Source organism: Antrostomus carolinensis, unplaced genomic scaffold (genome assembly GCF_000700745.2).
Source record: "Antrostomus carolinensis isolate BGI_N321 unplaced genomic scaffold, ASM70074v2 scaffold5533, whole genome shotgun sequence".
Lineage (NCBI taxonomy): Eukaryota > Metazoa > Chordata > Aves > Caprimulgiformes > Caprimulgidae > Antrostomus > Antrostomus carolinensis.
In genome coordinates this window covers 5,195-30,596 of record NW_010307142.1, presented here as the reverse complement: position 1 = coordinate 30,596, position 25,402 = coordinate 5,195, and the positions used below count along the sequence as shown (strand labels likewise).

General features: G+C 39.8%; 2 protein-coding genes across 2 annotated transcripts in view; one reads left to right on the top strand and one right to left on the bottom strand.

Moving 5' to 3' along the window:
* Positions 1-2,581: 2,581 nt before the first annotated feature.
* ETFBKMT (electron transfer flavoprotein subunit beta lysine methyltransferase) lies at positions 2,582-7,336 on the top strand. The gene is made up of 3 exons (XM_010165317.1): positions 2,582-2,901; positions 5,197-5,327; positions 6,638-7,336. The coding sequence occupies exons 1-3, from the start codon at positions 2,582-2,584 to the stop codon at positions 6,997-6,999; spliced, it is 813 nt and encodes a 270-aa protein (XP_010163619.1). The 3' UTR covers positions 7,000-7,336.
* Positions 7,337-11,344: 4,008 nt separating this feature from the next.
* AMN1 (antagonist of mitotic exit network 1 homolog) overlaps positions 11,345-25,402 on the bottom strand; it is a gene marked incomplete at its 5' end in the record, with an annotated part of 14,912 nt that continues 854 nt past the window's right edge. The window contains 5 exons of the mRNA XM_010165318.2: positions 11,345-11,506; positions 12,188-12,299; positions 15,427-15,483; positions 19,257-19,474; positions 21,693-21,837. Coding sequence (XP_010163620.2) covers positions 11,433-11,506; positions 12,188-12,299; positions 15,427-15,483; positions 19,257-19,474; positions 21,693-21,837 — 606 coding nt within the window. The remainder of the gene's footprint in view (positions 11,507-12,187; positions 12,300-15,426; positions 15,484-19,256; positions 19,475-21,692; positions 21,838-25,402) is intronic.

Here is a 25,402-nt window from a genome sequence, read left to right as displayed (position 1 = left end):
TGAGCGGGTCTGGCCGGGCCCTCCGAAGGGCAGCGCTGGGTCGGTGTGGTTGTGCTTCGAAAGGCACCTGCGGCTTTCAAAAAAACCAGCTTAAATTGCACAGGAACTGTTGGATTTGGGGGCGGGGGTTGGTGGATCTTGCTTGGTTTTTGTTCTGCCCCCTTTTCGAAGTTCTGCTCACCCACTGGTTTGATTCCCGATGGGCTGGGAGGGCCAGGAGTGTCCAACACAAGGATGTCTGTCTACCCTGACTCCTCCCTGCACCAAACGCTTACGCTCAGTTTGGCATTTTGAGCACAGGGCTCTTGGCAGATCCTTCGGTACAGACAGTTAATTTAAACAGAGAAACCATCATGATAATCAATGCGAAACACACGCTACTGAATCTCAGCCCTACCAATTTGCAGCAATTTGTGGTCAAAAACCAAGGTACAGCATTAGTGGACAAAATTTATATTTCTGATTGATTTCAGTTAACTTTGTGCTTCCCTTAGGCAGGTGGGAATTATCTAGCTCCTGCCTATATGGGCAGGAAAACAAATAACACAAGAAGGAAAGCATTCATTAATTACATTCATTAATTACATGGACTCTGCTGAATGGCATCTCAAATGTGGAAAAAGTCAAAACATTCAGTCATGTGTATTTATTTGTAATGAAAATACAAAGCCTTTATGCAGTTATTTAAACAAAGACTGAACTAGAGTGTGCCAGCCTAAATAGCAGTCTTACAAGAGGGAAGTTCACAGCTTAACATCTTAGTGAGTGATCACACTAAACCCAGTAGCCAAAGCAGAGGCCAGCACACAACAAAAATGCTGCTAAACACTTACGAACTTTTTCTAGAGATACGGACAAAGAAAAACTGAAGTCATGAAATACAAAGTGTTAAGACTTTGTTTTATTAGTGTATTTTTCCTGTTGTCCCTTTGTCTATTTTTTTTAAGGACAACCTGCACAGCTCTAGATGGCAAAGCTGGCCACAGTTTTCCTGTGGAGAAAAAACTGGCAGGGGTGGGCTGAAGTTGATTTTCTTCATGCATGATTCCATTTTTTCATGAAGACCACTGCCAAAGAGAGAAAACAGTCACAAACCAGAGTGAGTTTCTCTTGTGTCTGTTTGTACTTGCCATCTTGCTGTTGTGGAAGCACAGGCCTTAAATCCTTCTCTGCTCATCAGCTTAGGGGGAGGCTCAAAAGCTGTGCTCTGAAGTAAGTGTGAGTTATTGAAATTAGAGAGCACGATGAGGAAGGAAAAGGGATACAGAAATAGTAAAGGATGGATGAAGGAGGAGATCTGAGCAGGAAGGCAGGAAAACAGTTGCTCTCACTTCAGGCCACTGCTTGGTAAGGATACTCACAGGATCAGTGTAAAAAAGACCCAGGGTCTGCAAGAGGTGGTGGATGAGGAGAGTATGGTGATGGTGATGAAGTGCTGAGAGGCTGCCCTTCATTCATCTCCCAGCTGAGTGCTGTGGCTCTCCACTCTCCATTCTCCCAGTTCTTAAATGGGTCTAAACTCTGGCGTACCATCTTCCATTCTCCTTCACTGCTTGTGACTTGCGTACTGGCCTTGAGTGATGTCAGAAAGCCTTTGAGTTTGAGCTCATCTAGTCTGAAGGTCTCACCTTTTGAAAACTTAACTTTTTAAAATGTGCTGGATACAATTTCTCTCTATTTAGACAGTTCAGAGCATGTTTATATCGTTTTTCACAGGGAGTGGGCTACAGTAATGGAGGTCCACTTCCTTCTACACCTGAGAGCATCCACAAGAGACTACTGCACCGTAAGACTAACCGACCCTGTAAAATACAGACCGAAATGCAACAGATTGAGAGTATCTTGATTAAGATCAGTTCTTGGGGATTTTTAGGTTTTCGTTGGTTTTGTTGTTTGTTTGTTTGTTTTCATTTTGGAACCTGACAAATCTGAGGGAGAAAGAGGGAAGTCTTTTGAGGAAATCCTTTGTTTGACTTTAAAAAGATGCTTTCATATAAAAGACTCATCACCCTTATAAAACTTGTAAATAATGGCAACCTACTGATGACCTTTGCTATGTCCATAGGCCCTGCAATGCCAGAGCCCTACTGCAAAATCTTAAAATTCAGTGGAAGAACCTTAAACGACAGGAGCTTGCTGTGTGTGATCTTCAAGGCAGAGGGAGGGAGATGTTAAAAGGCTGCACCTTTAATTTTTAGCTCTATCAGCTGTCCTGCTAATGGGTTGTTTCTCACGGGATATGATTATAGCACTCTCCTGAATGGGTCTCTGATAGCTTCTTGCTTAAATACCACTTCTTTCAAACTTCAAAGGCTCTTTGGGCAGGGGCAAGGCACGCATTTATGGTCGCACACCACCACATCAACCTCCTCTTCCTAAAGCCCTAGTGGTGCATCGCCTGGAAGTCACTGAAGAAACATCACTTACAGTAGCATTGTTCTTCTTTCAGGAGCTGTCATCCCTCACTATGAAAAACATCATCCTGTGAGTTTGTTTCAAGCTTTCTGCCTCATCACCTGCTGTGCTTATCAGATAAGCTGTGCTCCAAGCTCTCCTGGGGAGGGTTTGTCCTTGGGGAGTCATGGCCTTCCGTGGCTGGAAGCGGCTCCTCCACGTGGGCAGGCAGCACACCTTTGCCAAGGCTTGGAGGAGCAGGAGGGGAGGCCCCTCTCTGCGCTGGAAGCACTGCTGCCATTGGAGCACGGGCAAGTCTCTGGACCCCGAGGTGAGAGCGTTTTTGGAGGAGAACACAGAAGTCACCAGCAGTGGGCACCTCACGCCAGAGATACGACTGCGCCTCCTCACCCCTCGCTGTAGGTTTTGGAGGGAAAAACCTGACCTGTGGCCTTACGGGGACCCGTTCTGGGCGATTTACTGGCCAGGAGGCCAGGCCCTCTCCAGGTATGCAGCATGCACCACCAAAGTTGGTAAGTCCAGTCTGCTGTGGGCCAGGATGTCAGACCTGGTTCTGCTTGTAGTGATTCCTAGCGATGTGTATTTGCCTTGTATGAGAGCATGTTATCCGTGCTCCTCTCTGCTTATATAGGAGAGACACAGTCTCTGCTGGTTGGCAGTGAGGTTTCAGCACCTGCTGCATTTAGAAGAACTCACAGCTCTTAAGCTGAAATCTGTTGTCTTCAGTGGCGATGCGTGTGTTGGCAACGGGGCTGAATTTGGATCTGTGGAAGGGCTGTGCAGTTGCCATAAAAACCTAGCGAGGTGTTTAATTCTCTCACTCACTGTCACTCCAAACAGGAGGATTGCTATTGTGTCGTAACACGAGGGGGTTTTTTGTAGGAGACAGACAGGAGTGTGGATGTGTGTCTGGTCTGTTGAGAAAAGTAGGTTTATGCTGATGCACTTGAAGTACTGGTTGGCCTGAATCACTCATTTAGGATTTCAGCAGCCTTATTGTTAGGTCTTATTGTGGCTGTCTTTTAGTCACATCAGAAGCCACATTTTGGGTTTGGCCACTTACTGTCAAAATGCCTTTAATGTTCCTGATTCCTAAGAACTAGAGTTCTCTTATTCTGTAAAATCAAATCTCTCACTTTAAACAGTAGAAAAAGTTCATAATTGTTACAGCAAAAAACAAGCTGTCAGACATTCTCCACATAGATGAAAAGGAAGGATATGAATTGGGGCTTTGCTGTTTTTCTGCAGGAAAGCATAAACAGGAAAGCATTTTTGACCAGGAAAAAGATGAGTCTTGCAGTTAAATTGTGAGTTGAGTAGCCTGATCAATTGCGAGTTAATTAGCCTGCCACGTAGATGAACTAGAGTGCTCCTAAACATTGCATAAGGCCATACCTACATTTTGTTACTGTATGATTCATATGCCCAGATATTTGGGTAGCAATAATGATTATCTTGACATTTCACCACTTTATTGACTTACTGCTTATGCATTTGTTTTGATGCAGTGGGAATGTCAGAAATCAGCTGCATAATCTGGAAAAGTAAAAAGAAAAAGGGAGCATGAAAACGTGCTGCTTCCGTAACTGTGCTCCTTTCACAGCTGTCATTTCCACAACATCAGGAGCCTCCTATTTCAAGCTGTTCCTCTTGGTGTAACCTAAGATACATCCTTAACCCAGCGTGGCAGACAGCAGTCTCCAACAGCAGTGTAATGGGCTGTGTGGTCCCAGATGTCCTAAGTCACCACAGTCATTAGCAGTAACTTGAGAGCCACTCGGCTGGAAACAAGGCACTTGCAGCTTTAGGCCAGATCATGCTCTACACAAGTTACTGCTGGAAAGTCATTGCAAATCCAAGCACAGCCCCTAGAAAGAGGAAATGGAGCACTTTCTGTGGAGGTCCCATCCCTGTCCACCACGTTGGTCAACTAGGGGGCTGTCCTCAGACGACTGATGGCCTGGGGAGGACTGCTGCCAAACAGCAGAGTTGCTGAGCCTCTGCACAAGTGTCTGCCTGGGTGCACCTAGGGCCTTTCCGATTGCAAAAGGTTGTGTTTCAAGGCAGCTGTTAAAGTTCCAAACCCTCAGTAATGGCTGTGTGATAGGCAGTGTTTAACAGTAGCCACTGCTTGCCCACTGTCAGTTCTTCTCCATTTCCAGCCTAGAGGTTTTTGCTTGCCAATTCCTCTTGGCAGGTGTCAGCAACTAGATGAAGATACTCTTCTTGCTCATCACTACTCTATTCTCATTTTCTTGTTGCTACTCTGGAACATTAGGCAGACTACAAGTAATTTGCATCTGTGTGTGCATGGCTCAAGAAACAAAAGAGGAGAAATTCCTCTTCTTCCAAGCAGTTGCAGAAGCAGTATTTTAGAGCAGTGGGTCGGCCTTGTCTTTTGATGGGTATAATATTTACTGAGAATACACCTTTCAATTTCTACAAATCCTTACTTTTCCTTTTTTTAATGCCAAGCATTTTAGTCACCTTGGAGTTTGTGTCCATTATTAGATAAGCTCACCTGTCAGAGAAGGACCTGACTGAAATAAAATGTTGCTGGATTTGTTTTTATTTGGGTGGTGGGGGAGAAGTAAGGGAGAAAGACAGTGGTTCTTGATTTTTATATCAGCGGAGACAAATAAGGAGCTATGTACCAGCTGCACGTGTGGAATCGTGTTTTTAAGATACCATGCTTCCTTACATGCATGGCAAGAACTCTTCTGCAGTGTAGCACAAAACTTGCATAATCTTGTTTGCTGCTTTAACAGTTTTTCTTTTCAGGTATATTTTAGATAATCCACGTGTTGTTAAAGGAAGATCAGTTTTGGATCTTGGAAGTGGATGTGGAGCAACAGCAATAGCTGCTGTGATGAGTGGTGCATCACAAGTCCTTGCTAATGACATTGACCCTAGTAAGGCCTTTTTTTTTTTCATCTCTGTATAAAGATATTTATTTTTAAAGCACATTTAACACAGACTTTTCTTTGCTCCATCTGGGAGAAACTCAGGTTCCAAACAGAGTTCTCAGAATGCTAAAAAGATGAATGAATTTTGCCAGCATTAGAAGCTGGGTTGTACCAGCCCCTCTTGCATCGAGTGTACCTCCATAGCTCTTTAGAATGAACAGTGAAGTTTCTATCATGTGTTGCCTATACACCATCACGGCTGGGGTGGAAGAGAAGTCCAAGCACAGGCAGCAGGTTGGGCTCTGTGGTGGCTTCACTTGGCTCACTGCCAGCCACAGCCATCTGCTCACTTCCTCCCCCAGGGGAGAGAACAGGGGGGTGAGGGTAGGGAGACTTGTGGGTAGAAATAAGAACAATTTAATAACTGAAATAAAATAAAACTTAAAATAATAATATTAAAATAACAATAGTAACAAAATATGCAAATGAGTGATACACAGTGCAGCTGCTCACCACCTGCCGACCAGATCACGATCCTGGAGGAGCGACAATCCTGAACAAAAACTGTAATCCCAGAAGAGTGAGAGCCTGAGAGAAAGCCCGAGAGAGCTAAAAGAGGAAGAGACCCTCACTAATATACTGGACATGACGTTATGTGATATGGAATATCCCATTGGCATACACAAATGCCAGTTTAACTTATTGATTTAAATATTCTTCGTCCTTCCTTAGATCTTATAGCCTAACACAACACAAAGTCCTTCACTTCTAGTGACAAAATGAAACTGGCATGGTATCAGCATTTCTCTCATAGCAAATCTCAGGCTGAAAGCAAAACACAGCACTATTCTAGCTACTAAAAAGAAACCCAGCTCTGTCCCAGCTAAAAACCAGGACAGCTTCTCTGTAGGACCATAGCATTTTCCTGTATGTTCATATGTTGGGGACTAGATTTTCCCTTTTTTCCCTCCAGATTTTGTTTTCCAATAATTGACTTATGAATTTGGTTTACTCATATTTCTCATTGGTTAAGGAGAAAGTATATCCATAGGTTAAGGCAGCTGGATATTCTGGTTTGATTCTGTGACCAGTTTCCATTGATATCCGTTCCAGGAATAGTTCTTCCCTGTATTGTGGTGCAATGAGGATAAAATTCCATCACTTTATGCCACATAATGAAAACTGTGCAAGCCCCTAGATAAGACAAATGAAAATATTTAAGAGAGGAAACTGAAAGATGTGTCAAGGAAATTGCAAGGGGGCTGAACAGCAGAATCCAAAAATGTAACTTTCATTGTACTTTGACTTTTCTTCAGTTGCAGGAATGGCAATGGTCTTGAACTGTGAGCTGAACCACCTGAATCCCTTCCCCATCACCATTAAGAACATCATTAATTCAGAGGCTGGCAACTGGGACCTCATTGTTCTAGGAGATATGTTTTATGATGAGCAACTTGCTGATGGTCTGCATCACTGGCTGCGGAAATGCATCAGGATACAGGAAACTGAAGTGCTGATTGGTGACCCTGGCAGGCATCAGTTTTTAAGCCACAGCATTCGCAGTCATTTGCACAAAGTTATAGAATATTCACTTCCTGAGTATACTAGACAAGAAAATAATGGATTAACATCAAGTATAGTCTGGAGTTACCAGCCCTCAAACAGCTTAGAAAACTGATGAAGCTGGCTTTCTAATGAATTCTGTCTCACTTGGTTGGCTTTTTTGTAAGTATGTAAAAAGAAAATGGGAATTAAACGTGGAACATACCTGTTGATGCAGAGTAGGTTACTGTACCTTCACTGTACTGATTTCAGTCATACTCACTGAGGCTTTCACTCCGTTTGATGTAAAAACTACATGCAGCAAACTATTCAAAGGGGCCTGCACTGAAGTGCAAATCCAAAGACAAGATACACATACGAGTTTGCATGCTTGATGTTTTTCATGTATATTAATGTCTTGCTCTCTGACACTACTGTGAAATGTTTTGGACATCAAGCACACTGCTGTGGGGAGAAGGCAGTGGCTGAAAGATTGCTGCTTTCACAGACTTTTGCAGCTTATTTACAGAGGCTGTGGGGAGAAGGCAGTGGCTGAAAGATTACTGTGCTGCTTTCACGGACTTTTGCGGCTTATTTACAGGGAAAATTATTGCTGTTCTTCACATACATCTTTCCACTAGATTATTAGCTCATACTATGCTCAACTTAAAGTGCCTTGCTCTATTTTCTGGATATCTCTTCTGAATGTCGAAGTAACTAATTTGAATCTCTCCTTCCCCTCTATAATAAAAATTTACTCTTCCTTGAAACTGACAGAGTGATTATTTAGGAGCTGCACACAAATCTAAAATATGCTTCTTGGACTCCAGCCAAATTTTTAGTAACTGGAAAGTAACTAAACAGTAACAGCTATAGGGTAACTTCATCCCCTAAAAAGTAGGGTCAAGTTATCTACATTCCGTAACGCTGCAGAGGTAAAAAAGGCAATTATCACCGTGGGAAGCTGGTGAGTGATAAATCTTTCCTTCTGTGATGTTTCTGAACAGAAGGTAACTAAATAAATACAGAGAATAAAAGTTTTATGTAATGATTTTTCTCTTTTCTCAGCTACATCTGTCAAGGAAGAACTCTGCAGTGGGGAAAAAAAAATTAAAAAATAATAAAAAAAATTTTAATTCTCAGCTACATCTGTCAAGGAAGAACTCTCTGCAGTGGGGAAAAAAACATATTAAAAAATAATAAAAAAAAATTTTAAAAGTGATCCACAGGTAAGAGACTGTGAATGCAGCCACTGGAAGAAAAAATCCCCAGTGTTTTCAGAGCAGTCTTGCAGGAACTGTCACCTTTAGCAGTTAACGATTGAACAAGCAGTGATGGGGAACTAACAACTGCAGAATGGAACACAGTGCACCTACCGCTATCCCAGTACCAGGTGATGGGGTAGAAGCTTATAAACATTAAAAATTATGTGGTACTCACTCAGAAAACCATGGTGTTTATGAAGTATGTTCAGATATACATGGTCATAAGATATAATTTAACAAGTTTTCAGAATGATACAAACAGAAGACTTACAAACTTTCATCTTCAGAACAGTGTGTGAATATTCTGCAGTGCTCACCCAACAATTTACACTAACACTATCCAAACACTACAGAATATGAAGTGGTAAGTGCATACATTATGTTCTTCTCCCACTTCCACTAGTGCTTGTAAACATATGTGGACAATGACAGTGATTTAACCTGAATAAAAACATACTCCACTCAAAAACAATATTCCAGTAGTTAAAGAGCAGACTGAAGCTCCAGCAGTGAAGGATTTAACGTGACTTACATTAAACTCAAACCCAAAACATACAGTGTTGACTCAGCTGCAGTGCTGTACAGATTTCTAAGCACAAGGTGAGGATATAGCACTAAGCTACACATTTAGAAAAGGCTAAAGGAGAACATGCATGTTTAAGGACAGAACGTAAGCTGCATTTGCCTTCAACATGACAAATCCAAGGTTAATTAGCAAGGGGGAAAAAGGACAACTTTGCCAGTGAGGTTAGCTGTAGCACCGTCCTACAGATAGATTTGTGTTTTTTTTAAAGTGTCCTTTGCTGTTACAGCTCTTGGTGGTCTTCCACTTTTAGCTGCTTTACATGTTTTCCACTTATATTTTTATTTCTGGATGTAGCACTTGAGACGAGAATCTGGTGACCATCACAGCATTGTGTTATAGTTACATGTCTTAAAATAACAGACTGAGGGAACTGGGCTTGTCCAGCTTGGAAAAGAGAAGGCTTCAAGTGACCTATGAGCAGCCTGCCCGTACCGATGAGGAGGCTTTCAGGTGACAGCCAGGCTCTTCCCGCGAGAAAGGGTGTAAGTTGAAACAAAACAGGGTCAAACAGGATAGAAGGAAAATTTTTTTCCACCATTAATATAGCCAAGCAGTGGAACAAGCTGCCTCAAAAAGCTGTGAAGACTCAGTCATCTTCAGTTTTTCAAGACTTGGCTGGATAAAGCCCTGACTAAGCTGGCCTGAGCTGGCCCCGCTTTGGGCAGGAAGTTGGACTAGAAACCTCCCGAGGCCCCTTACCACTTGAGCCAGCTTACAGTTCTACTTATGCTTTTTGGGACACCTTCCTGAAACCAGGGCTGGCAGCCTCGTCCTTTATGCTTTACTTATTTGACACAATTACTGAGCGTGCCATTGCTGCTGCCTGATCAGCTAGATAGAGCAATATGAAAACAGTGCAAAAGAAATGTATTGCCAACTCATGTCCAAGAGTTCAAAGGAATGATAGGCCTTGACTGATACCAGGGATTCCACAGGGCAAAACCATAAACTACTCTTTAGCCAAAAAAGTGAATAAAATGTGGTAGATTAGGTTCTTGGGCCTCTATCTGGTCCAAGGATTTTCTACAATTACAGCCTTCAGATGCTAGTTGCTCATGCAGCAAAACCAACTTCTCCTGTTTGCATCACAGGGCTGAGCCACGGTACTGCATACAACAAGAGTTAGGGATTTAAGCACTGGACTTTGAAATTTATGCTTTCAGTTACAGTTGAACAAGTTTTCTAAATGGACTTGTTCTTCCATAAACCATATAATCAACAAAAAAACAGAGATTATTCTCAGACATAATAATATCCTTTAATATTACTGGATGCAACATATATTATATTGTTATCTTCCATGCAATTTGACCTGACCTTTAAATAGACTAGTAGAAGACTACTTTATTTCTGCAACACTTAAAATGAGTGTGGCTATGACAAGTTGACAAGTGTTAAATTACAAAGTAAACTTATTCCTTATGGTTGCCTAAACTCATGGGTTTCTAAGTGTCACCAGATCCACGTAAGACCATCCTAGCTAAACCCTGCTCTTTCCAGATGTGGAGTATCAATATAGTGTGCTACCTGCCCTGTATAATGCTAGAACTGCTATCACTTAGAAAAGTTTAATGTAGAAATCATGTAAGTCTCACTAGAAGTTATGCTGTTTCAAGAAAGCCAATGAACATGACTTATAATTGTGATGAGATCACTGCTCCATCATGTAATAAATTCATTCTGCACTTCTATTTTTTTTCTTTAATATGACTACAATTGAACAATATATAAATGGTTGTTATTTTCATCTTCTGGAGGCCACTGGAGATACAATAAATCGCATACAGCAGAACACATACTCTGCTAAACTCTACCATCCTGAGATTCATGTACTCAGACACTAAGTTTGGTCCTATTTCACTCACAGCTATGCTTATGAGGACCAATGTTTTGGTCCTTAGAAGGATCTTCATGCAGGAACATAGGCAAAAGCCAGAGCAAACAAGTACTGCCCATATACAAGATTCTTTTATTGGTCATAGCTACTACTCTGACATTTTTTTAGTCGCTGCAATAATTTCAAGGCAATTTTATGTTTACATATTCACAGACTCTACTTTTGGATGTGTAGAAATCCAGCAAGTATTTGATGGTCCAGCAAGTATTTAATGGTAAATAAAACCAGAAACCTGCAGCATCAGTAACATCAAAACAAAGGTACCTACAGTTTTCCTTCCAGACCCAGCAGAAGTACACGGTGAAAGGAGACTGTTCATTACTACTTAAAATGCCACCTCCATTCACCAGTTTTCTGTCAGCTTTTGTCAGATTGAAGTCCCAACTTTACAGGCACTTCTGCATAAGTGTTAACACTATGTTTGGGCTCAGTACTTTTAGTGGCAACTACCCTCTCAGACTACAAACTCTGAGAAATTACTAAAATTTGGTTTGTAGCTACAGTGCTAAGAGATGCCAAGTAGTGGCCAAACCTGCTACTTCAAGGAGGCTGAGTGATAACAGTGTAACATTAGTTACAGTTTAACTTTCCTCTGCATGAAGTATGATCAGCGATGCAAAGACAGACAGGGCTCTAAGTAGAGACAATGGGAAGCCCAGACTCACAGGCAAGGACCGGAATGGCAACAGAGACCTCTAGTGAGAACAAGGAGAGAAGCAACCTGGCAGTACAAAAGTCACCAGCCATTTCTCCAAGGTGCTTGTTTTCTGAAAGAGCTCTCCCATCTGTAAACTTTACACTCATATGTATACAATAAATAATCAGTAAACAGTCCATGTTACTTGCTTGATTTTGTTTGATATGACTAGCTCCTCTAAAACATCTCTGGAACGATCTGCAAAAGAACCAAAGAATTTCTTGTTAATCATTCACAGTACATATAGGTGGTGTTTAGAAATTAGGTAAACAGCAAAAGAATTCAATTCATATATCTGCATTTATGCTTATTTTGCTATTACAATATCACAGCTCAGATATACCTGTAGTAATTCAAAACCACTTGGTTCTTTCTCCAATCACATAACTGTAAAGCATCACCAACCACCAAACTTAAAAAATCCCAAGATACATCATAACCTCTCTTAAGTTTGGTTGCTTGGGGTTTTTTTTCAGGCTGACCAGTCCCACTCCATTCCACTGTTTCTTGAATGGATGCTGTTCCATTCTTTCAGAGCAGAGTAGCAGTTTGAGATGCTAACATATTTTTCTGAAGTCTTATAATCAACCTCAGGTCTTCATCAGCATGTTGATGAGGAAAAAAAAAAAAAATAAATAAAAAAGGAAAGACAAAAATTCCAAACTCCAAAGCAACAAAAAAATCCCTCTCTGAAGGCTGCCGTATTTCAAAGCAAAACTCTCACCTTGCTTTGAAAATTTCAGTGTATGATTATTATTTTATCTGGTAAGTTATTATTTGTTTGGGATTATTTACAAAGTACATTATGCTTTTCCAGAAAGCAAGAAGATACTATCAGGAAGTAGTTACTCTTCATACTCTCTGTGTGATTTGTTCTACCTGTTATCAATGGGCATCCATGGAACAGAAAAATGTGTATCTTCGGACAACAAGTCAGGACCGCTTCCACAGCGACATCGGTCAGATTCACACACCGTTCCATGTGGATCTCCTGTCACCAAAACACAAACCTGTCAGAGCACCCATAGTTTTGGAGGCAGAGCTTTCCTTTGCCCAACCATTTTCAGAGATCCCCACCCAGAAGAAATTATGATCTACTGCTCCTCTGTGCACTGACCCCATATGTGGTCCTGTACAGACCACAAAAATACCCTCAGGAAAAATAAGCCAGCTTTTCTATGAAGAGTCAAAACAAAACCCAGAAACCCGAGTTTTCCCAAAACACCTGTATCATTCAAGATAACAGAGAAAACTCTTCAATGAGATTCTATGGTGTTTGAGTCCCATGTGTGTTTTCCTATGGCACATTCTCCTAGCAATTTGCTGTCCAGGAGGACAGAACCCGAACTGAATTCTGGGGTTTCAAAAAACAGGCAGGATTCATGAATTTCTGCTGAAGTTCCTAATATCTATCTATCTATGTGTCTACATAGTTCCTAAAAAAAGTCTAGGAACTTCTACAAAGACTAGACTAAAACCCGCTCTCTTCTTCATTTCTGTGCAGTTGTATAACTAGTACCTGTTGTATGTGCTAGAGAAAGAATATATTCAGAATAAATTAACAGATTATTACTAGCTTTTTTTTTTCTCTCCCTCTAAACTGCCTTACGTATCAATAAATATAACAAGAATAAATGCAGAAAAGAGACTAGCAAATCTCATGAAAACAGGATTCGGGAAAATATACTTTGGGGATCCTGGGGTAAAAATAAAAAAAACCCCTATTGTTTTATTGTGAGAGTGTCTTTCCAAATGATAAACTTCAAGGATCTTGAAAGAGTACAGAAATGAAAGGGACCTTTTGTAGTAAATGCAACTTTGTACAGAATGGTGACACAGAAAACAAGAACTGTATTCACAGAAGCGGGAGATACAAAAGCTGGTACATGTATAGTTTTTAGTTCATTCTAATAAGTAACTGAAATGTGGAACCTGAATGCCTCTGAATGAAGAAAGAAGATTTATAAATCTGCCTGCTAGTTACAGTTTGAGAATTTTAAGACCCTACTTTTTTCACTGTGTTCCTGACATTAGATCATTGTCTATAAATTTGTATTTTGATGACATGAGGTATGAGGATTGCAACACAGGCAAGGAAAAGAGTTACACTGAAGAAGAGATTGTAGCAAATAATTCCACATTCTTTACTAAATTTCTTTTTCTTACTGCTTGTAAACCAAGAGACCTAAACCATTCTAGCTGTTCATACTGACAGAACACAACTTACACAGCTTTTGTTTTTAAAATTGTCACTCCACAAAAAAAAAAAAAAAAATAGCCCTATTAAAACTGCACAGACGCTCCCCCCCAGAAAAACCCCCCCAAAAAACACCAACGAACCCAAATGCGAAAGCTCTTAAACACATGGCTCTTAAGTAAGTGTAAACAAGTATTGAGCACAAGAAAACAAACAAGCAAAATCCATAATACTATTCAGTCTGGCATGACTTAAATTTCCCCTTAATTCTTCTGAAATCAAAGCTTACCACCTCAACATTACTTTCTCGAACACTTATGGATGAAGCAGGTCTTATGTATGCTACCTAACCTGTTCTTTCTGATCTAGTACAGCTCCTGCAGGCATCCAAGCACAGCACACACAAAGGAAAACCCACGCACTTTCAAAGAAAGAGTAACTACAGCAATGTGACCGGGAAACACCAAAAGCCACATTTTGTAAGCTGGAAATTTATATTAAAAATAAAAGAAAATGCATTTCTATGGTTTGAAGAAAAAGGGGTTACACACAAGAATATAATTCTCTGTGAACTGCAGCAGTGATAATACAGAAGAGGGAAGACAATACTGACAGAGTAATTATACCCACATTGCTGGAAAATGGTTCAAAACCTTCTAGGAACTTTACTGAACCCTGCTCTACTTAATAGCAAAACAAAAACATATTACAATAAAATTATGAAAGCTAATTACAATATTTGCGGTTTAAGACATGTACTGAAACTTCTGAGAGTGACCCAGTCCAAATGACCTTATCCAAATCACAATGATACACACTGCTTTACATTGGTAGGCTGGATATGAAAGGTGTCCTATGAGGATTATCTGCATAGTCTCAGGGCTGTTTAGAAAACCTGGAAGCAACATTTTGCTACAGCTAAAGGTGTAACCAACTAAAACACAAAGATATTTTCAAGTCACTTCTAATATATATATATAAAAAAAAAAAATCTCTCATTTCTGTGGTCTGACAAAAAATATCATAAATCTCTCATTTCTGTGGTCTGACAAAAAATAATATCATCTTGTACCACAATACTTATCAAGACTAAAAAGACTGTCCAAAATACACAAAATCAGCTGGGAAAAAAACCCAAAACCAAATCTAATTGTTCGCCCTCCAAATAAAACAGTAACAGTTCAAGTTATTAATACTGTCAGTTGACCTAGATTTGGTATTTTGTTCAGGATTGGTTCTTTTATTAAACACACTAAACTAGCAAAAGCAGGACTTGTTCTCCATCTTAGTTTCTAGATGAACAGCTTGGATTCAGAACCAGCCGTTACAGAAGCAAAGACACACACAGGTAAGAAATGTACTATACAGAGAAGCAGAAGATCATTTATGGTAAGAGGTACGTGATGCTTCCCCAACATTTCATCACTGTCTCAGTGCTTAGAGAATCTTTATGCAAAGGCAACAACAGTTGCTTTAATGAGTTAGAGATTTACCTAAGCAGAGGTGCTAAATGATTTCTTAAATCCATGAAATTAGCCACATTATAGATTCTGCCTCAGTGTTCAACAGAATCAAGAAATAACTCCAAAGAAATCAAGGGGAAAAAGTTAAGCACTCATTTGCATTTATTATTGTATTTATTATTCATACTGCATTTAGCTCTCTAAAATCAACATGAGGTAAATTAACATTCAAAGAAGAAAACTCATTTTGAAAAGACAGGTTCTCAAAAAGCTGGTCTGGGGCACTGCTACAGAGACAGAAAATACTCAATTCATAACCAAAATCAAGGCAAGTGTGTACACAAAGGCAAAATTCAGTGAATAAAAACTATCCCTCTGAAGTAATACTGACAATAATAACTAAAAATTGCAGGTATTTGCTTTTATTCATTTATTTGTTATCAGGTTAAGTAAGTTACCTTTAAATTCTCTGAACATGTCCCACTCACTAGTGCTACAACGCCATCATCTGTTACCTAGAGGAAAATAAACCCACATTAACACAATGGATTAAAGCTCAGTTTTTTCAAACACAGCTATTTGGGGGAGAAAAATAAAAAAATCTACATTAATGTCTCCACTCCCTGTAGTCACTGAATACACTTAAATTACAGTATTTTCTTCCCAACTAAGCCTGTAGAGAGAATTATCCAAGTATGTTTTTTTCAGTCTGTTAAACACTGTTGAATTTTACTGACGTGATTGCGCCTGGCTTCCTACTGGGATGTTTCCAGCTGTGTAACTGCTATTTCTGCAGCTTCCTTGTCTCATTTAACAGTGGCTACACTATTGTGGTCATAGGATGACACTTGTACTTTATAAGGTTTAAAGCACTCATGCTCTACCTAGACCAATTTTTCTCCTGTTTTTAGGACTGCTGGACACGTTCCTGAGGAAAGTTTGTTGGGTTGGGTGGGGGAAAAAATAAAAAAAGGTAAACACAGCATCTTACCTGCCATCTTACTTTTACTTATCTGGAAGTAAACCAGTTATGTAAGACAAAAACCCCTCAAACAAGCAGTCTCCCAGCAGTCATCATACACTCATATTAAAAGGTTTATCAAAGTGATTGGCTACAGACAGTCATGAAGCAACGACTACCTGCAAGAGGAAGTAGAGAGATGAAGTACTGAGGCCTGAACAATAGGTCCTGAACCAAAGCTTACCTCTAGATGGACCTCACAACCAAACGTTATATAACGTCAGTATCTGATCATTAGCAAAATATGTATGAAATATAGATAAAGTGTCATGAGAATGTATTTATCTTTTCTTGTTTAAGGCTATGTTGTCAAGGCCATGAAACCAGGTGTCTGGCCTTGTTTGGAAGTATGTGGTCAAAGCTGAGTAGATAAAGAAACTCCCTTGGTTCCTCCTCGAGCCCTAGGCAGGCTTTGGGTAGAATCCAAAAGGAGAATGAAACCAGATGTTTCCACACTTGATGTTATGTGAGCTTGTTTATTCAACTATATACAGCTGGACCCTCTTGCAGTGACTTTGGAGACCTCACGTATGGATGGATGCATCGTGTAGGACCTCCCAACTGCCAGGAAAGGGTCTCTAAATCCTCGCTGTAACCGGGGCTCCCCAGGGACTGAGGATCTGGATGATGGTTACACATTAGGGCAATTGGTGATGCATCTCTGAATCACTATGACTTTTTCTGTGCAGTAACGACCAGATGCATTGCCTTATTTCTTATCTCTTGCTTACTTTCTGCATTACCTTGAAACAGACAGTAAAATAAGCTCACTCTTTTACCTTGGTGTCTGTGTCCTTTCTGCTAACCCCACCAATTGGCAAAACAAGAGACAACAGACATTCCTTCCCTTAGAAAGGCAAGGAAGGCAAATTTATTTGTTTGCTTCCAGGAACCAAACTCATTAAACTTTCTCCCCACTTCAAAAGCTGGATTGGATACCAGATCCAATTTTTTTCCAGGTTTTTTCATAGAGCTTATATTAGATGGCAGGGACAGTAGTTATCAAATATACACACAGTAAGGCTCAGCCCAATCTGACAGCTAGAATCCAGAGACCACAAGCTCCATTTCTGTTTAAATATTTAATTATTCCCATTGCACAAATTGTCTGACTGCCTTCTGGCCCTCTGCTGCAAGTCTACTTTACAGAACTGTAATAGAAAGGGTCAAATCAGTAGGAACAGAGAATGGACTGGAACATCCCAGCATGGAAGCGCACAAAGGCCTGTAAGAACAGCAGGTATTGTCAGTACCTAGCTTAGCAGGTCATCAAGGTGACAGCACATCTAACTCCTCAAGACACAACACACAGACCAGGAGACAAAAGGCAGTAAATGAATAAATTCTAATAACTCTCGTAGGTGGGACAGAATGGAGAGAGCAATCACTGTCAGTTGCAAAAGGGTTTAAAACAGCATATCCAAAACCAGCACATGCTCACCAACCTAAGACCAGCCCGAGTAAAGTGATAAAAATTGGATACCTTGTGCCCCTTATCCTCCATGCCACCAAAACAAACCTGGACCAGGCTGCCTGGTTGGTGCCTGAACACTCACCACAGCCCAGTGATCAGGACAAAGTGAACAGCATCCCATCCGTGTCAGTATTAATTTCATGTTACAAATGCAGGCTGATGCAGAGGAGAGCAGGCAGGGGAAGGGGGAAGATGCAGGCAGGCAACAGCACACAAAGACAGCACTGCCCGACACCTCACAGCCCTACACCTCCAAACTGTACTACTGCCTGACAGGCTGCAGTCCTGGAGCCAGGGCAGCAGGACCCCAGGAGCTCAGGGAGGGCTCCAGAGGGACCATCTGAATGCTGCTGGCCTGATGCTTGTGAACATACAGTTACCACAGCCTGAGAGCATGAAAACAGTTTTGTATAAAAACCTTGAGGCATTTGGCTCCTTTGTGGTCTCTCTCACAGCTGCTTCCTTGTTCCTGCAAGTGAGCTGGGCCCTTCTCTGCTTTTCCATTTATTTCCAACACTCTCACTGTTTTACTATAACACACAGCTTTGCCAGTTCCATTTGATATTTTTACTCTGCATTCTGGCAATCAAACACAAGAATATGGTTAGGCCTTGCAATCTCTACAGGCATGAGCCATCCACAGTTTCTCTGCTGCATCTTAAACTTACTTCATTTATATCTAGTATGTGTTTCCATATATTTTTAGTCAAATGAAATTCAGAATTCTAGTGCATTATCATTACATGATTATCAGAAAGGGAAAAAAATGTGGAAATGTTTAGTTACTCAAGAACTCCATCTCATTTAAAACTTACACAGGGAGACTTAGCTATTTCCTACAAAGGCAAGAGAGCAAAAAAATAATGAAATAAGTTTGAAGAAGTAGAGTTAAATGATAAAAATGAAAATTACAAAAAAAAAAAAAAGATTAAAATTACTTTTGATGCCCTACTTTTGAAAAAACTGAAAGAATAAGAATAGCATCTAAAATAAGAACCTACTACATGTTTTCTAGATCTGACACTTCATTACAAATGCTCCGTGCTTGACTCACATTCAACATAATCACTCACCATCAGAGTCAACTGAACACTACACTTACTGCAAGAATCCCTGCCCCCAGGTTACCTTACTGTCATTACGAAGTACGTTACAGTACTGGTGTTGCAGCTGATTTCCCCCTTCTCACGCTAAATACCAACTGTTGTTACATCCTCTTACCTGCCATTTCTGATATTGCAAATGCCATTCTTTCTGTGTTGACTCCATAACATAACTCTGGCAAGCAATTCAGAAAGCACAGTCACTCCTGAACCAGAACTAGTTATGGAGTGTTTACTTCTACTAGTGGCTTAGATTGCTTGATGTTCTGTATTATTATTATTATTCAGGTCAGTTTGTCCTAACTGAAAGCAGACAATAACCTGCCCAAGATTCTACTTTCTTTATATTAAATATTTTTGATTACTTTACAACTTTAAGAAAATGATTGCTTAATGAAATCATTTATCTATTTAATATAAAGATACTGAAATAAAATCTCCAATGTTAGGTAGATTCTAATAAAAGTTTATCTTTGGTCCACAATACATGCTGTAATACTAAAACGTGTATTTTTCTAGTTACCGAGATGCAAAATATATCTTTCCTTTTCCTTAAGAGGAGGAAAAGTGGAAGTGGTCCTAAATCTTGTCAAGAGTAGAGTTAAAGAAAAATCTCCTTTCAATTTTATTATGACAATCTTAAAAAAATAACCAAGCAAAACTCAATTAGCCAATTGCCACCATAATTACCTGCGTAGATGAAAAGTCCACACTGTGAAGAAATTTGCAGTTTTCTCCCAGTGCCTGCAGAGATGCATCCATGATGCCTGAACAGCTGCCCAAGTTCACTATTTGCAGGAACTGGCAGTTGAGCGCAAGAGCGAGAACTCCACTGTCAGTTATATCGCAGCACCTTTTAAAAGACGCCTCACGTAAGTAAGGACAGGATAAGGCCAGAGCTGTGACACCTGTCAAAGAAACAGAGCAATTTCAAGACACACTCATTTTTTTAACATAACCACCACACTGATTCCAATATGCTGTTCCCTGGTCACTGACTGTTCAACTTTCATCTCATGCCATGCCAGCAAGACTCTGTACAAGGAAATAATTCTGTGGCTGGTTTCTTTTAATTCAAGGATGGGAAAAAGAAAATTACAATGAACAATGCTAGAGTTGATAAAAATTTCTAAATGCTGAATTCCCCTCTATACTGCAGAGGGATACCTGAGGGATAGGATATACATGATATATATGATTCACATACCTCACTGAATGCATGGAAAAAAGCCAATGGCTTGAAAGCAGACTGATAATAGTGCTGGGTTCCACTGATGGTGCCCTGAATATCAGGTAAAAAGCAAGCTAAGAGCTTGTGTCCAAGGTCAAGTCAAGAAATCAAAGCAATAGGTCAGAAGCATGACAGGAAGCAGGTACACCTGCGACATGTCAGGCCAGGACTGACCACAGGCAGCCGATGCAGGTGGGATGGGTCATGACCATTAGGGTCTGTCGGTGCCCTCAGAGCCCTGACAGTTAGTAGTAACCAAAGTACTTGCATAGAAGTCTCAGGAAGTGGTCAACAAAATAAAAGTACATGAACTACAGATGCAATTTGTGAAAGGAATTTATTTAAAGGATGATGGAAACATGATGATTCCAGCTGTACAGAAATTTACATTTACTCTGGATAGATAGAAGAGTGTTATTAAGATATATTACTGTGTAAGAACTTCAAAGAAACATGGATAAAATAGTTCTTGCTTGGGTCAGAATAATTTTGCAAAGAATGATAGAAGAGACAGAATTTGACAGATGAATATGACAGAGAAGTAAGTACTACTGGATATTGTATTAAAGGACACTAAACACACAATGGGCAACCTACAGAGCAAATGTTTTCTAGTAATGACAGGGCTCAGATATTTCTGGATGTGGTAGCCAGCAGGTTTCTTAAAAAACAAAACAAACCAAACCAACAAAAAAAAAAATCCCACCAAAAAACCCACAAACCACAACGTAAAACCCCAAGCAAACCAATCAAAACCCAAAAAACTCTCACCTGTTACTGAATTAGTAAAAGGTAATACTGTTTTAAAATGGGGTGGCTTTGGGTCTTTTTTTTCTGTATGTCATTGAGATGAGTGATAAAGAAGTGTCTCAGCTTAAATTAAAGGCTTCATAACTGATTCTCAGTTTACAAAGAGCTCAGTTTGTAAGTAGGAAAGTTAGTAAAGTTGGACGGACTAGGAACTTGCCAATAAGGAACTAGACTTCCCAGTTGTAACTGCACAGTAACCAGGAGTCTTTATCCAAACAGATGAAGAGATCTAGGCCTAGCTGGTACCTTAAGAACCACACTAGAAATGAGAGGACAGATGAAGGCACGGAGGGAAGACCATCACAAACTGTATCTTAGGGGTTAAAAAGTACAACAATGAGGAGACATTGAAAATAAATAAAGTCAATTTTTTAAAGTTTAATCAATTACTTAAGTAAAAAGATAAGTGTATCACTATGCAGCGGTAAGAAAATACAAACCAAGACTGATCTACAGTACTGTATACATCAGCTCAATACTAAATTAGTACTTTGTCTCAATTTTCAATAAGGATGAGTTAATGATGGAGGAAAGGAGTAAGTGTAAGCAAAAGACAAAATAAAATTCACGGGAGATAAAACTCAGCAAGCTTTCTTTTAAGCTAGTAACTCCTCATACAACTTGGAACTGGAGGTTAGAAGTAACACCTGAAGTGTTAAAGTGAGTCAAGTCTTAAGTCAGAGAAGATGCTATAAGCTTATTTAGTAACAAATATATTTAATTAAAAAAGGAGAGGAGAGTAATTCAGGGAATTAAACAAGCCTGAAACTTCAACCCCAGTGGTACTGGTAAGGCTCTGGAACAAGTTTTGAGGAAGGAATAATTAAGATGAAGTGGAAAATACATAGTGCAGTTTTACCAGAAACCTAGCATGACAGTAACCTGATAGCTCTCTTTCACAGGATAATCAATGCTCTAAGCCTATAATTTACACCACTGAAGTGACTTTTAATTAGTACTGGTGTGGCATTGGGGATTTTTTTAAGCAATGTTTACCATAAATATTTTTTTTGCAATTTACTTCAATCTAACAAGAAAAATAAAACAGAAATAAGATCCCAGTTATCTGTACACAGATAACATACCTTCTGAAGTGATTCCCAATCTGTTTTCTCTGCAAGAATTTAAGTTGATTTTTTTCAATTGCTTGCAGTTATAAAGCTGCAATAACGCATTATCTGAAATATCACAGTCTCGGAGGTCTAGAGACTCTACAGCTGGGTGCAAAACCTGTAACGAAAACCTGCCATTTCAGTCAAACTCTGCTATGTCATAGAACGTGCATACTTTTATCTAAAATACTTGTAACGTTAGACCTCACATAGAACTTTCAAAAAATACTCACTAGAGGATGGTGTTACCTGTCCCAGGAACTAAAAAAGAAAATATTTGCCACAACAGTTCATCTCCTACAGCACGAATGTTCAATTTCTGTGATCACATCTGGAGTAGGAGACATTAACACTGCTATTTAACCAGTGGAAGTGTGACTTTGATGGTACAGTTGCTAACACTAGTGCTTCTGCCAGAACAGGTATGTTTACCAAGGATAATACCCTCAAACTTACTAGCACAACTTTGATGGCAGAAATCTGAATAGAATAGACTACTGCAGTTCAGAGGGACCCACGACGATCACCTGGTCCAACTGTCTGACCAAAATTCAGGGCTGAGCAAGAGTTAAAACACTGGTCCAACTGTCTGACCAATTCAGGGCTGAGCAAGAGTTAAAACCTGTTGTTAAGGGCATTGTCACCTCTCCAGGAAGCCTGTTCCAGGGTTTGACCACCCTCTTGGTAAAGAAATGCTTCCTGAAGTGTACATAAATATTGTGATCAAAACTTAAATCTGCTGAACAGATAAGGGTAAGATTTGAAAGATATTTTGCCCCACAGTATTTTTTTCACCAACACATACACACTTTTTCTCATAAACAAGCAATCTCATTATCATACTATGATGAGGTACCAAATCCTCATTAAATAGGCTCCTTCATTCCCACAGGACCACAGGTTGGAGGTTTTGTGAAATCTTCCCCAAGAGGGCAGTTATGAAATTTAAACCCAAAGCAACATAAGGCCTCAGATTTTAGTAACAATAACCATATAATTTAATATTTAACATATCCATATTTAATTTTCAAGGATTCTCACTACTTCTTAATAAACACTGTTTACTGTCCCTCATGAGCAAACAATCTATGCCTTTGCTGAGCTGTCCTTCAGACCAATAGGCAAGAGTTAGGTCAGGTTTTCATATTACCTTATTTACTCCCTTCAGCTTATCATTCCCTTCCTTAACTCACAAGGACACAAACATACTGTAAATTTCCACACACAAAGACAACAGCATAGCTGACAGGCTTGTTAAAGGCCTATTCCTTTCCCAGGTTCACCATTCTAACAGTTACAATAAAGATATTACAAGGAATGTTGGTTTTCTGTTTTGCAAATATATAGGATGCTAAAATCTTTACTGAAAAAGTCAAATAAGCCTTTTGAAAAAAACAAAAACTTCTAGTAGATTAAAATCGCACCCTTTCTGCAAAATGAATGGCAGACCTCATACAGCTCTGACAGCTTTTTCCCCCCAAATGCTAAAAGCCTCAAATATGTCTCTTTATGCCACAAAATCAGCAATATATCCCACAATACACTTGTGAGTAGTTTTCACAAGATAACATTCAGCTCTTATTTCACTCATATTCCTGAATTCGTATCTAAGGAACTAAAACAGCCAAGCCCAGAGATGACGTGCTTAAAGCCAAAGTGACCATCAACCCTTATTCAAGATGCCTTCCCTGACTGCTGCCTTTCTTTCACAATTCCAAATTGCCTAGGACACAACAAAAGTGAGCAAACTGCTGGTTTTGAAGCAACATGAGAAACCTTGTAAGAAAAAGAACCATGAGATGCAAGGAAGCCTACGTGAGAAGCAACAGTACCATCAGAATACTGCCTATTTAAAGTAGCTTCCCCAGCCCATAGCCCTTCTCCACACACTCAGGTATTATATAGAGATTTGCTTTCTACTGTTATTCACAGATTCATATTCACTGAATGCACGTACTAAAATCTCATCTGTCTCAAAGAAGGTGGAATCTCAGATAGAGTAAGGATTGTTTGGATGCAGAGTACTGGGGATTAAATTATAGACTTATATCCTAAGGACACATGCTGAATGGCTTTATGGATCTCTATGGTAAGAGTGATTTGGAATAAGGAGTTCAGCATGCATGTCATGGAACTCTGCTTCAAGCAAAAATCAGAATGAGGAAAAAAAAATTCATGATAACGCAAAACTGTACAAGAACAGGGGGTAAAAGATCAAATAGAAGCTTATACTTAAGTGGAAGTTAACAGAATTTCAACTGCAAGAAATTTACCTTTAAGCAAAAAGCTTCAACACCACCAAAGAAAGGGTATGCAAAAAAGCAAATGAGATGGCACAGGCTGGAACATTGCAAGAGAAAAGGTCTAGTTGCAACACTGTGGAGACTGTAAAAGAAAAGGGCAGGAGGGAAGCAGTAGCAAAGGAAAAAAATCCTTATCCATATGGAAGACTAACGGAGATGTGACAAATGTGCCATGTAGAATACTTCTGTAGCACATGACATAAGCAAGGAAGAGCTAAACAACGCAAGTCATTTTTGCTATGGCCAGCAACAAGAATATCTGTGAGATGAAAGAAAAGGAAAACTGAAGAGAGAAACGCTATGAAGAAACAGTATGAACTCAGAACCCAAGAGGTGGCTAGCATTTTATTTTTTTTTAATGTAAATGAGATAAACCTGGAAACTGCTAGCAAAGAAAGCTAAGATATAACATGCCCAAGAAAAACGATGACAGCTAAGGACAGAATTGCAGGAAATTGCAGGAACACAGAAAGGAAAAACATATGAAAAAGAGAACCAGGACAGAATATCCCAGTGTCAGGCTCCAAGAGAAGGCACTGATCAAATGCTGCAACATCTCATCTGTCTTTATTCACAGAGACAGAGAGTACAACTTAAACTTGCGGGGACTGTGGGAATGTATCTTGGCATACCCTGAGAGGATTGTGGGAACTGAAGGGGTGTGTGTCTGGACACGCAAAAGGCAAGAATCGAAACTAGACGTGAAAAGGCAGAATCGAAACCAGGATGTCAGCAGCTGAGTCGACAAGATCACAGAATCACAGAATGTTAGGGACTGGAAGGATATGAGGAAGGAGCCTCGAAACGTATCCAAAGATGTACTCTGGCAAGCAAACAACAAAGGATGCACGCAAAGTCCATCAGCCAGTCGCTCTGCAGAAAAGGGCGCGTGAACAGCTCATGCTACGAGTGAATAGCCAATAACATATTAATGGATGTGTCTGATTTCATCAATCTGGGGTACAAATATAACTGTATTAGAACAAACAAATGGCTTCTTGCTTGATCATATTGATCATCTGCAGAGTCCCTCACTGTGTTCCCACATAAACTCACTCCCTCTTTCTTTCCAGACTAAAGATATCTTAATAGGTTTGTGCCTTTACATACACACTCATATGGTTTTAATTATATGCATCACTTAGGATGCTTAGAAAAGATTACCTACTGAAAAGATAGCCAAAACTAAATTTTGTCAACTCAAATTTACCAAGATAAATGGATAAGACATTGATTTTTACTTAAAGACTTATTTTTTTACAGTCAAAAACCGGTGCATTTTAAAGGTAACATTTTTTGTTCATGAGTTTTCCACTTCTGAATTCTGATTCTGATTCTGTCTCTAGTCTTGGCTTCACTATTCTGACTCAGAAATGGATG

Bases quoted from the DNA above. Each gene is read 5' to 3' on its own strand.
- ETFBKMT (XM_010165317.1), top strand. From the start codon at position 2,582: ATGGCCTTCCGTGGCTGGAAGCGGCTCCTCCACGTGGGCAGGCAGCAC. The intron at 2,902-5,196 runs GTATGCAGCATG...TTTTCTTTTCAG, and splicing joins GGAGGCCAGGCCCTCTCCAG to GTATATTTTAGATAATCCAC. The intron at 5,328-6,637 runs GTAAGGCCTTTT...ACTTTTCTTCAG, and splicing joins TGCTAATGACATTGACCCTA to TTGCAGGAATGGCAATGGTC.